Genomic DNA, 11968 nt, shown 5'->3' with positions numbered 1-11968 from the left:
TCTCCTTGAATTTGGCTTTTAGAAAAATATGCAAAACAACATAAAAGTGGGAGAGATCGATGGAAAAACAAATCTCTTACGGGAGGCTGGCTCCAATTCATCGATACGGGCTGTCGGGAGCCACTGAGGTCCTTCCCGGGGGAGGGGAAGAGCGACCCCGGCCACTGCTAGCGCCTGCGCACTGGCGACGACCTGCGGGCGGAAGCACCGGGATCTAGACACTTTCGCACTCCGTGAGAACGGCCCGATTAAATATTTCTGTATTCTGTTGCTGCTGAACCTATGCCGCGGTGAAAAACCCCGAATCCCCGAGTGTTGGGATTGTTAGCTCTCTCCCCGCTCCGCAGGCACCGCCCAAGACAGCCCCCAGTGAGCGTTGCGAAAGCTCGGGGTCCTGGGTTTCTATGACAACACGAAGGCGTTCCGGGAAAGGGCGAAGCGACCAGATGTCAGGCGGGAAACACAATTCACAGGTACTGGCTCCAAGTGCGTGTTTCCCATCACGTCCATTGCTGCCTGGGCGCGCCCCCTGCCCCGCCCGGAGTCCGCGGAGGCGGCGTGCTCAAGGACGCTGCGTGTCGGGAGGCCGGGGACCGGAGCTCCCCACCTGGACCGGGGGCGCCCTTCGGGTGGGGCCCGCGGTAGGTGGGTGGGCCGAGCGTGCCCTTCCCGGCCTGGACCCAGACCCTGACCCACCCGTAGGCTTCAGTCGCGTCAGGTGATGTGAGAGAACCCAGAAGTCTCCCCAAAGAAGGAAAACCCACGCCAGATGTATTATAAACTCTGATCTTAAGACTCAAAACTCTGATCTTTGCATATTTTTCTAAAATGCATATTTTTGCATATTTTTCTTAAGCACTTAACGGGACTCCCCCCCCCCCTCCTTTTTTTTGTCTGCAGGACAGTGTGGCAAACCTGCCAAATCCCAGGACGCTGAGGATTTGTTTCTAAGTTAGCTTTTTGGAGGGACGTTCCAAATTACTAAAGAAAGTGGTAGGAGGCATTGTTGATTATGTCTCTTCCAAAAACGCCCTCCACATTGCTAACCTCCGTGTCAACGGCAGAGGGCAAAAAATTAAAAGTCTCTGCATCCAAGGAAGAGACAGGTAAAGTTCTTCATGGATCCCGCAGACATCAGTGATCATGGCCGTAGTCGGAACTCACAATCCACAATCCATTCACCTTTTTCCAGAATCTGAGATATCAGGCTACCTTAATTAGTTGCATTTTCCAATACACTCGTTTCAATAAAATAAAAAAAAAAAAAACATTCCTTTTATAGTATTTTTGAGTCAGAGTCCTGCCTCACTACTCCACCTAAAGACTAATTTTTGTTTTCAGATGTTGAGTTTTTTGTTTGTTTTATTTATTTATTTTGAGAGAGACAGCACTAGTGGGGAAGGGAGAGAAAGTATCCCAAGCAGGCTCTGCGCTGCCTGCACAGAGCCTGATGCAGGGCTAAAACCCAGTAAACTGGGAGATCATGACCTAAGCAGAAACCAAGAGTCCCACGCTTAACTGACTATGCCACCCAGGTGCCCCAAATGATGATGAGATTTATATTGTGTTATTATTTAAAATTTTTTATATTTATTTTTTAGAGAGAGTGAGTGAACAAGCACAAGGGGGGAGGGGCAGAGAGAGAGAGAGGGGGGATCTAAGGATCCATAGCAGGTTGTGTGCAGCGATGCCCAATGAGGGGCTCGAACTCACTGTGAGATGATGCCCTGAGCCCAAGTCTGACGTTTAACCAACTGAGCTGCCCAGGCTCCCAGTTTTATATTGTTTTAAATTCACCCATTTTAGGTACCAATAGTTGCATGAAACTATTTTTTTTGGTACCTGGTCTCTGACTTTAAGGAACCAGTTTGTATCGGGTTTTAGTAATTATTCTAAAGACAAGAATTCCTTATTTAAGAATTTTCATTCATATACAGATAATGCAGATCTGTACTAGAATAATAATCAGCTAGACTCATTCCTACTCCCATGCTAAACTCCCTCCAACACTTTGATCTTGTTTTTAGGGAAGATTTCGCTAAAGCCCTACCCAGCATTTTTTTTTCCTGTTGTGATATTCTAACTCCTTTTCAAACATTCAAGAGATAAAGAGATTTGGTCATGTGAACTTGAGAAGTTTTGTTGGTGAACCAGGAAGGTGTGACCTCCTTGTAGAAATTAACAGAAGGCATACTTTGTGAGGGATGCAGATCTGTTAAGAGTGACAGCCCAACCCTCCTTGACTGACTTCATAGGAAGCCTTTTCCTATTTATCCCCCCCCCATTCCCCATCTTCACAATCCCTCTGCCCTAGTCAGGCTGAATGGAACATTCGTACTGTTCCTGCTCAGCCGATTTTCTCAGATGATTCCACTCTTCATTGCCAACAGTCCTAATCCTGCTTTTCCTCTTAAACCCGATTCTGATCCCTTCCACTCTACAAATGCCCCAATTTAATGCCGATTATTCTCACCTTTGACTTTACACAGAAATAATTACTCAATAATTTGACAGTTTTGAGGAGAGATCTGTCATTCTCACATCAAAGGGGAAATAGACATTTCCATCATTTTAAGACTATCCCGTTTCATTGAGCAAGTGAAGTGAGTTTAATTTTCAATTTGGAATGTGGAATAATTGTGCATCAGTTTTTGAAGCTGTGTGTGGTGTAAAAGTGAGGGGGGCAGGCAATTTTTTTTTTCCCTTGACAAGATGATGTTCAGTGTTTAAAATAGTGTTATGTTTCTGGCAGCTAGAAGCAGTGTTTTCTCTGTTGGAAATATACAGATGGTATTGAGGCAGCGTGGGAACCTCCGAACTAAATCTACAAAAAACTACAGCAGGTTTTTCTTTCCCATTACTTTCTTAGGACTGCCTGAACTAAAGGAGAAAAAAACTATGGTGGATCGTTCAAAACCCCTTCCTTCATCCCTTCAGAATGAGTTCATCCCTGAGGAAGTTCTTCTTTCTCTGGCCTCTGCAGCCAATGCTGGTCCTTGTCCTGAAAACTTACTGCCTCCTAAGAAGACTAAAACCCCAAAGGTGAACATACACATACATCGAGTACTTGGGAACACATGTCTTCTTGGTATCCGGCTCATTAAGTATTTATTGAGCGTGTTATTGTTAAAAACCAAAATTCAACTGAGTCAATTTGAAGACCTAATTGGCTTTCTTCAGCAATTCATGAATCAGGCAGCATCCCATATTGGAAGTGGAAAGGAGTTCTGAGGAACTATATAAATAGAGGGCTTTTACTGGTAGAAGGGGTCAGGGACAAGGAAGTCATTAACAAAAGAAAGGATTATTTCAGGCAAGGTCATCTTCCCCTTGGGGGAAGGGTGGGAGCCCGTCAGGCTGATTACCTCACTCGTGCTGATCAGGAACTTCCAGCTGATGGGCTTAAAACGCCCCTTTGGGAGATGCCAGAACTGCGGTTAGGTAAGATGTTACGGAAATGTTGGTTTGCTGATGTGGGGCTTAGCACATCTTACTCCATTTTGGGCCTGTTGTCTCTTTTTTTAACACTATGTTATTCTTGATTGTCTTTCAAAATACTTTAAAATTAATTTCCTAGTTTGAAAACTAAAATCGTTTGTACCAGTGTTGCCAAGGAAATGCTTTTTTAAATGTGATTTACCTAAGCGAGCGTTACTACTCTTAGTCTTGATATTTTCCTTTCACTTTGGAATTGTCCTAGTTTCACTTTTCCTCCACAGTATTGAATGAGAATTCTTTTTCTCCTCAGACTATCCAACTGCCCTTAATGTAAACCTTGGAAAGGATTAAGGATTGATTTCATTTGACTACAGCGCCCTCTGCTGTGTATTCATATATTTGCTTTTTTTTATCCCCAGGGCACTCTTCCGCGTCCGACTGACCAAGTCTGGCATCACCCTGTTCGAAGAACTAAGTTCAAGTACCTGATTGACCATCCTGTTTCCCTAACGGGTGCTGGAAGGTAAAGAGGCAGATGCAGATGAATTGAGTCATTTTCTCATTTTATCTCATTTCTTTGGGGGCATCACAGTTGGAAAAATCATAGAATCAAAGATTTTAAGTTTAAAGCCTGCAGTATATTTGATGAAGCAGAATACAATCTGAAGAAGGTACAGGACCATCCTTCTGTGTGTCTGGTTATCATCTCTACCTACTTTTGGTTTGTTTAGATTTGCTTTTGCATGCCTTTCTGTACTTGTCCTCACTCTTCTGTCCCTTGTCGTCCCCTAGTAAAAGAGACCAGATCTGATAGAGTGCCTTTAGTGCCTCTTCGCCTGTTCATTTAAGAAGAGTGAGGTAGCATAGCTTCATGAGAACCTTGAAAAGCAAGTGCTTACTCCCTGGTTTTCCTCAAAGTGAAAGCTTAACTTTTACGCTGTTTCAGATCAAATCAGCAAGCACTATTTGTTGTTTTTATACCATTCCTAAAAATATTCTAAATGTCACCATTTTCCCTGGGAGGATTGCGACCTGCTCATTTTCTCTGCCTGGTCCATTTATCAGTTGTATGCCCCTCATGAGACCGTTTCATCTGAAAGAAATGTTGCGTAGGTTATTTAGTCTGAGTTCCATTTGCTCATTTGTAGAAAGAGAATAATGGACTTACTCCATTTTGTGTGCCTCCCAGGGATACTGTAAAAGAAGGTATTATAAAGGGGATAATGGACAATGCTGTCTAGCTAGCTAACTAGCTATCAAGCTCTACACCCAACATGGGGCTTGAACTCACGACCCTGAGGTCAGGAGTTGCATGCTCCACCAACTGAACCAGCCAGCTGCCGGTAAATATAAGCTGTTATTACCCAGCTATGTCTCAGTGCTAGAAAAAGTGGCAGGAACTTGGGCTATTAACTTTTATGTCCTGGGGCTTTAGTGTCAAAATATCTGTACTTTATACCTTCAGATCATGGTTGTAATTATTAGTAGTAATAATTGGTAGTTACGAGATGTTTGAAGTACTTTGAAAAAAATAATAAGCTATATCTGAATGTGGCAATAAGCCAACATTAAAGTTCTAATGTCAAATGGCTTCTGACTTGGAAGTTTTAAACCATGAAGATCTTCAGTGTGGTAAAAAGGATAATGGCCTTTCCCCAGATGTTCTCACTGTAGCTCAGGACCTGAGTACATACCTTACATAGCAAAAGAAACTCTGCAGATGTGATTGAGGTTAAGGACTTTGCGATGGAGAGATTACCTGGATTCTTGGGATGGCCCAACCTAATTGCCTCAGTCTTCAGAGTGGAAAAAGAAGGAAGTTGAGTGGTTGGAGAGATGAGGTGGAAGGAGGACAGATTCAAACTGCGAGAGGGAAGGGATTCAGCCTACGATTGCTGGCTTTGCAGATGGAGGAGGGGAGGAGACAAGCTAAGAATTGCTGTCGGCCTCTAGAAGCTGGGGATGGCCCTCAGCTGCCAACTTTCCAGGAAGCAGGGACCTCGGTCCTAGTACTGGAAGAAATTTGAGTTAACTCCAGTGGACGTGGAAATGGGTCTTCCCCTAGAGCATCCAGAAAGGAGTGCAGCCCTGCAGGCACCTTGATTTTAGCCCGTGAGACCCATGTTGCACTTCTGACCCACAGACTGTAAGATGATAAACCTGTGTTGTTCAAGCCGCTAAGTTTGTGGTGATTCATTACGGCACCAGTAGAAACCTAGTACATGTATGCATGTATGACATGAGAAAGCTTGTACATGTATACCTGTATGACATGAGAAAGCTTGTCTAGCAACCTTAAATATTTAGAGCACGGCAGTAAAATAGAAAACAACCTAGCAAATAGCCTCTGAGTAATATTTTTCAACAGCTTTATCAGTCAGAGTTCAGGGCAGAAAATAAAACCTATTTTAGGCAGCAAATCAACTATTTACAAAATGGTTGGAAGGGCTAAAGGAGCAGGTGTGAAGCACTACTTTTGGGAATAAGGCTCAGAACAGAATGGAATTCACCCCTGGTGCAGGCTACTTACCTCCAAGGCTGCGAGAAGAGGGCCCCTTGGGGCCCCTGTCAGTTAAGCATCTGATTCTTGATTTTAGTTCCGGTCATGATCCCAGGGTGGTGGAATTGAGCCCTACATCAGGCTCAATGTGAGTGTGGAGACTGCTTGAGATTCTCTCCCTCTCTCTGCCCCTCTCACCTACTCATGCATGCTCTCTCTCTCTCAAATTAAAAAAAAAAAGTGTATGCCCCCTTGAACAGACATTTGTCCAAAGAAGATAAAACTAGCCAATATGCACATGAAAAGATGCTCAACATCATTAGCCATAAGGAAATGCAAATCAAACCACGAAGAGATGCTATTTCACACCTGGTAGGATGACCATAGTCAAAAAGCAGACGATAACGGGCATTTATGAGGATGCAGAGACGTTGAAAGTGTCAGACATTGCTGGTGGGAATGTAAAATGGAGCAGCCTCTTCGGAAAACAGTTTGGCAGTTCCTCAAAAATGTAAACATAGGCCCCTCATATGACCCAGCAATTCCACTCCTAGCTGTGTACCCAAGAGAATTGACAAGATATGTCTGCACAAAAACTTGCATGAGTGTTCATGGCAGTATTATTCGTGCAGCCAAAACGTGGAAACAAACCAACTGTCCATCAATTGCTGAAAAAATAAACAAAATGTCATCTACCATAGAATATTATTCAGCCATAAAAAGGAATGTAGTACTGATAAGAGCTACAACATTGACGAACCTTGAAAACATGCTACATGAAGGAAGCCAGTCATAAAAGGGCACACGTGTGTTTCTGTTTCTATGAAATGTCCAGGATAGGCAAATCCGTAGAGAGAAAATTAGATAACTGGTTGCTGGGGGTGAGGCTGGGGAGGAGAGTGGGGAATTACTGCTAGTGGGTAAGGATTTTTTTGGGAGATGATAAGAATAGTCTAGAACTAGATTCTGGTGGTCGTTATGCAACTTAATGAATATATTAAAACTTGTAAGTTGTGAATATAGTAAAAACTTGTGAATAAACTAAAAACTTGTAAATTGTACTCCTTAAAAAGGTGAATTTTATGGTATGTGAATGATACTGCAATAATAAACAAAAAAAGTCCCCTTAACTGTGATCCAAGGATCAGGAAGCTGAAATCATAAAGCTGTTACTGCTGTCACTGTACTGCCCCTCTGGATCTGGGTAGCTGGAGAGTGGATTCTGGCATGTTGCTTCAGGAAAACCACTTCTCCATGGTGTTGCTGGCAAAATCCACTGAAAGCATGACAAGAAAAATGGCTTCTCTCTCACTTCTACCTCTAAAATCTTGCAAAAGTGCATCTACTGTGGAACTTATTTATTTTTAAATACGGAATGCTTCACGAATTTGCATGGCATCATTGCACAGGGGTCATGCTAATCTTCTCTGTATTGTCCCAATTTTAGTATATGTGCTGCCGAAGTGAGCGCTACTTATGGAGCTTAATTCATGCCCAGAACCCTGGCTGTAGGGGTGTCTGGGAAAGTGCTTTCCAACCCTTCCAATCCGAAGAGGGTATCCTCCCTGCCACCCCCCCACCCCGGCCCCCAACATCAGTGCCTGCCATATTCCGGTACTGAAATATAACCAGACTGTCCTCAAGACACTTCTAGCTTAAGAAGTCATTACCTGAATCGTCAAGAAAAAATTATATTGAGTTACACATATTCTGTTCAAGAAAGCCACAGAGTTTTAAATACATTTTAGAAAGACTTAATGTTTTTCAAAAAGCATACCGCAGGGATTTGGAAAATCACTATCTCTGAAATACCTCATTCCCTGCCAACTTCAGATAAAAATCGTGCTTATTTATGAACATAACTCAACCAGTGATGATTTGAAGAAAACATTTGAAGGATGAATTTAGTTTGATAATCTGGGGGACCCAGTTTTTATATTGTGGCTCAGAATCAAAGTTGTTTTTGTTTTTTGCCTTTTTCCTAAATAAAAATAGGTTTTCCAGAAGAGTGGAAGCAGGTGATTTTCCACAAGAGTTTTATGAGAAATAAAACATATCTCTATTTTTTAATGAAAAGTTATATTCCAACAAATAGACCAAATGTTTCCTCTAAAAATAAAGATAACCAATAATTTAATAGAAATATAAAGCCTCCTAAAATTACTCTTAGAAAATTTGAATGACATTTACCAAACCAATATTTCCCTTCAAAAGATGTATGTGTGTATATATATGAATCATTCATTGTTTTTAGCTAACAAAGTTGTATTGGCCAATCTCTGGCAGTTACTGGTGTAATAATGACTAATGTCCCATCATCCTGAGAGCGTCTTTCTGAAAAAACAGCTTTATTGAGATATCTTTGGCACAAAAATTGTGTATATTTAAGGTGTACAATTTGATGTTTTAATAAATGTATACATTGTGAAAAGATCACAATCAAGCTAAATAACTTATCTGTCACCTCTATATAGGTAGCATTTATGTGTGTGTGTGGTAAGAAGATTAAATTTAAGATATATTAGCACATTTCAAATGCACAATAGAGTATTGCTAATGAACATCACCATGCTGTACATTAGATCTCCAGAACTCATTCATCTTGCATAACTGAAACTTTGTACTTTTTGACCAACATCTCCTCGTTTCTCTCCCTCCCTTTATACCCTCATTTGACATATGAATGAAATCATACAGTATTTGTTTTTGTCTGGCTTATTTCACTTGGCATAATGTTCTCCAGCTTCACCCATGCTATCACAAATGGCAGGATTTCCTTTTTATTTTCATTTTTATTTATTTAAATGTTTTATTTATTTAAATTTTTTATTTATTTAAATGTTTTATTTATTTTTGAAAGAGAGAGAGAGAGAGAGAGAGAGAGAGAACAAGTGGGGGAGGGGCAGAGAGAGAGGGAGACACAGAATCCGAAGAAGGCTCTAGGCTCTGAGCTGTCATGTCAGCACAGGATTTCCTTTTTAAAGGCTGAATAACATTTCAGTGTGTGTGTGTGTGTGTGTGTGTGTGTGTGTGTGTGTGTGTACATTTCTTCATTCATTCGCTAATGGACATTCAAGTTGTTTCCATATGTAGGCTATTGTGAATAATGCAGCAGTGAACATGGAAGTGTAGATATCTTGTCAAGAACCAGGTTATTTTCCTTTGGATATAAACCCAGAAGTGGGGTTGGTAGATCATATGGTAGTTCTATTGTTTATTTTTTAAAGGAAGCTCCATACTATTTTTCATAATGGCTATACCAATTATAATTGGAGGGACAGAGACATGTGAAAATCACATGCAGTAAGTGACATGATTATAACTGTGCTATAGGACGATGAATCTGGAAGAAGTGTGTAGAATATACTAGAGAGACTTGAGAATCCACATTAAAAAGTATGGACAGCTTGGACTAGTGATTTGGCATTGGCAAGAGACAATAGGATCAAATACTAGAGTGATAATGAGGGTGACTGTAAAATTAATGAGTGTTAGTGATATATGGAAATTAGGGCAATGGATGGGAAGGAATCAACTATATATGCTGAGATTTTGATGAATGGAGTGGTGGTACTTCCTGACAGAATTAGTGAGGATAGGAGGGTGAAAAGTTAGAATGGAGCGGGAATTATCCAGTGGTATATATAGAGAGAGGTAACAAATGTGATAAGGTGAGATTTGATGGCATTGCTTAGAGAGAAAGCATAGGGAAAGAAGACAGAGGGATGAGGTCAGAATGTTGCAGAACATTTCCCTTTAGTAGGCGGGAGGTCATAGAGAAGTCCAAGAAGGAGTAGTTACGGCAAAAGAACAAGGAGAATCCAATAGCACAGAGGATAGAGGAAAGGAGAGTGTTTTTAAAAAGAGAGATGATCAACCCTGGGAAATATTACAGGGAAACAGTGGAAGGGAAGAACTGATGACTTAGCAGTGGAAAGTCATCAGCTTTTTAGAGTGGTTTCGAAGAGATGGAGATGGAAATCAAGATTGCAAGGAAATTTCAAGGAATCTGATGTTTAACAGAGTGAGAGATCCATTGATCAATAAATAGGTCGTGATAACATGACAGCAGTGCATGGTCAAGGGAAGATTTTTAGAAGGGGAAGAGACTTGAGTTATAGACCAAAGTTATATTCCAAGAGAAGGGGAGACACACAGAAAGCAGACTGATGGAATGAGATCCCAAAGGATGTGGCTAAGGATGAAATCAAGGACATCAATGGAGGAAATAACCCTGGGGAAGAGAATGTATCTTAGCCTGAAGTTGAAGGAGGGGAAAGAATTTGTGAAGTGAATGAGAAATGTGAGGTGGAGAAGAGGAAGAGTGGGATGGGGGTGGGGGTGGTTCATGTCTGATACCTCAGCTGTCTTAGTGACGTATGAGGACAGGAGACTGGTTCTGTGCCCCTTTTCATGCACTAGAAGGACCTTACCTACTCTTATCCAGTAGCCAGACAGAAAATTTATTTTGTGAATATATTTTTCTTATTTTTTAGGGATATTTCTTTTCTGTATGATGTTAAATATGTTAAAGGAGAGACTAGGGAGAGTTCGCTTTGTCCCCCACGTTTGGACCGTTCATTACAGTCAAATGATGGTGTCATTGTGCCTCATAAGGTAAATAGAGTATTTGACAAATAATTTCCTCTTTCTGTACTTAAAAAAATCATTTCCTTAAAATATAAAGCAATGTTGTACTATAACTGTATTGCTTATTAGTTTTGTAGCACTTTCTAATTATTTCTAGGAAAGGGTATTTAGTGTGAAAAGATCTAGAATACCTTATTTATCTAAGTGGATAACTATATAACTATAGTTACAGAAATCTAGAAAATACAGTATAGGAGACTGGATTTTTTTTTTAATTTACTGTTTAAGGCTGTAGAATTCTTATTTTTGGCATATTGCTAAGGTGAATTTTAGAGTCAGTGGGTTACTGAATGTAGGGACATGTGTAAATAATACTAAAACCAAGGCTCTTTAATTTATGGTTATTTTTTTAATGTGTGCTCTGCTAACAGTTTTTTACTACTTGCCATGATCCATATTAGTTACTGATACTGTTCTCTCTGTAATCAAAATCGCTTAACTTAATAAATAGTATCCCTTTGGGATAGGAGTGTTGATTTATGCAATTCAGTTTTTTTCATTTACTAATGTTTTCGTTCTTGTCCATCTTTCTTTTTAAGCCAAAGAAACTAACAGACACTTTGATTCCTGAAGAATTTCATATTGTGTCAAATACAGGAGTTTCAGGTTTGGAGTGTTATGATGAGTGAGTACTGTGATATGCACACACTGCCTATCTGACGGGTGGAACTGTTTCCTCCTTCCCAGACACAGAAGAACCTGAGAACGGTGCACCCATATCTACATTGAAATAGGGAAACATTTGGCTTTCCTTCCTAAATTTAAGAAAGGTGTCAAAAACTAATGAAAAAGTTTTATTGAAAAAAGTTTCGGATTTCACTGGTCAAATTGTTCTGTGTCTTTCCCTACTGTTTAATTTCGAAACGAACAATTGATCTTTAAAGAAAAGAAAAAGGAGCTTTGTTCTGAATGCTTGCCTGTGCCTCTTTAGCAATGGGTTTTGAGCCATCGCCATGGAGACAAAGGAAAGTAGCCCTGTGAGCTGACATCTCATAACTGACACACCCTCGATGGCTTCGCTCCAGCCCGTGCACTTGTCATCTCCAGTTTTCTTTGTCATCCTGCTTATGGGGTGAAAACTGGGATCTTGCTTATATTTGCTGAAACAGTGTGTGAATGTTTCATAGTTTAAACAACAAGAACTTTGGACTAAGGTCTTATAACAAAATCTCCAGAGGCTGTCTTGCCAGTTCATGTTATACGGCATGTCCTTATGATAGTGGCTTTCAGAACAATATTTTGCCAAAGAGAACTAAATGGAATTCATTTGGGGGGGGGGAGTTTTTCATTTTTATATAATTTCAAAAATTATAGAAAAGTTATAAAAATAGGAAGGACAAGGAGCTCTCATGTACTCTCTATTTTAACTCACTGAGTATT

The 11968-nt window shown here is 40.6% G+C and overlaps 1 protein-coding gene and 1 non-coding gene across 2 annotated transcripts in view; one reads left to right on the top strand and one right to left on the bottom strand.

Annotated features, from left to right (window-relative positions):
• The first annotated feature begins 906 nt into the window (after positions 1 to 906).
• The window catches only part of AXDND1 (axonemal dynein light chain domain containing 1), an 83071-nt gene continuing 72009 nt past the window's right edge, over positions 907 to 11968 (top strand). Inside the window, exons 1-5 of the mRNA XM_047077309.1 lie at positions 907 to 1106; positions 2870 to 3042; positions 3858 to 3961; positions 10435 to 10555; positions 11128 to 11213. Of these exons, the coding sequence (XP_046933265.1) occupies positions 1013 to 1106; positions 2870 to 3042; positions 3858 to 3961; positions 10435 to 10555; positions 11128 to 11213 (578 nt within the window). The 5' untranslated portion in view covers positions 907 to 1012. The remainder of the gene's footprint in view (positions 1107 to 2869; positions 3043 to 3857; positions 3962 to 10434; positions 10556 to 11127; positions 11214 to 11968) is intronic.
• Positions 7303 to 7409, bottom strand: LOC124510540 (U6 spliceosomal RNA). The gene has a single exon (XR_006961739.1). It is a non-coding gene; the product is annotated as a U6 spliceosomal RNA (small nuclear RNA).

Source organism: Lynx rufus, unplaced genomic scaffold (assembly GCF_022079265.1).
Source record: "Lynx rufus isolate CCGP_SWC_20201006 ecotype Redwood Valley unplaced genomic scaffold, mLynRuf1.p SCAF_15, whole genome shotgun sequence".
Classification (NCBI taxonomy): Eukaryota; Metazoa; Chordata; class Mammalia; order Carnivora; family Felidae; genus Lynx; species Lynx rufus.
Note: the sequence above shows the minus strand (reverse complement) of the source record. Positions and strands in the feature narration are given on the sequence as shown.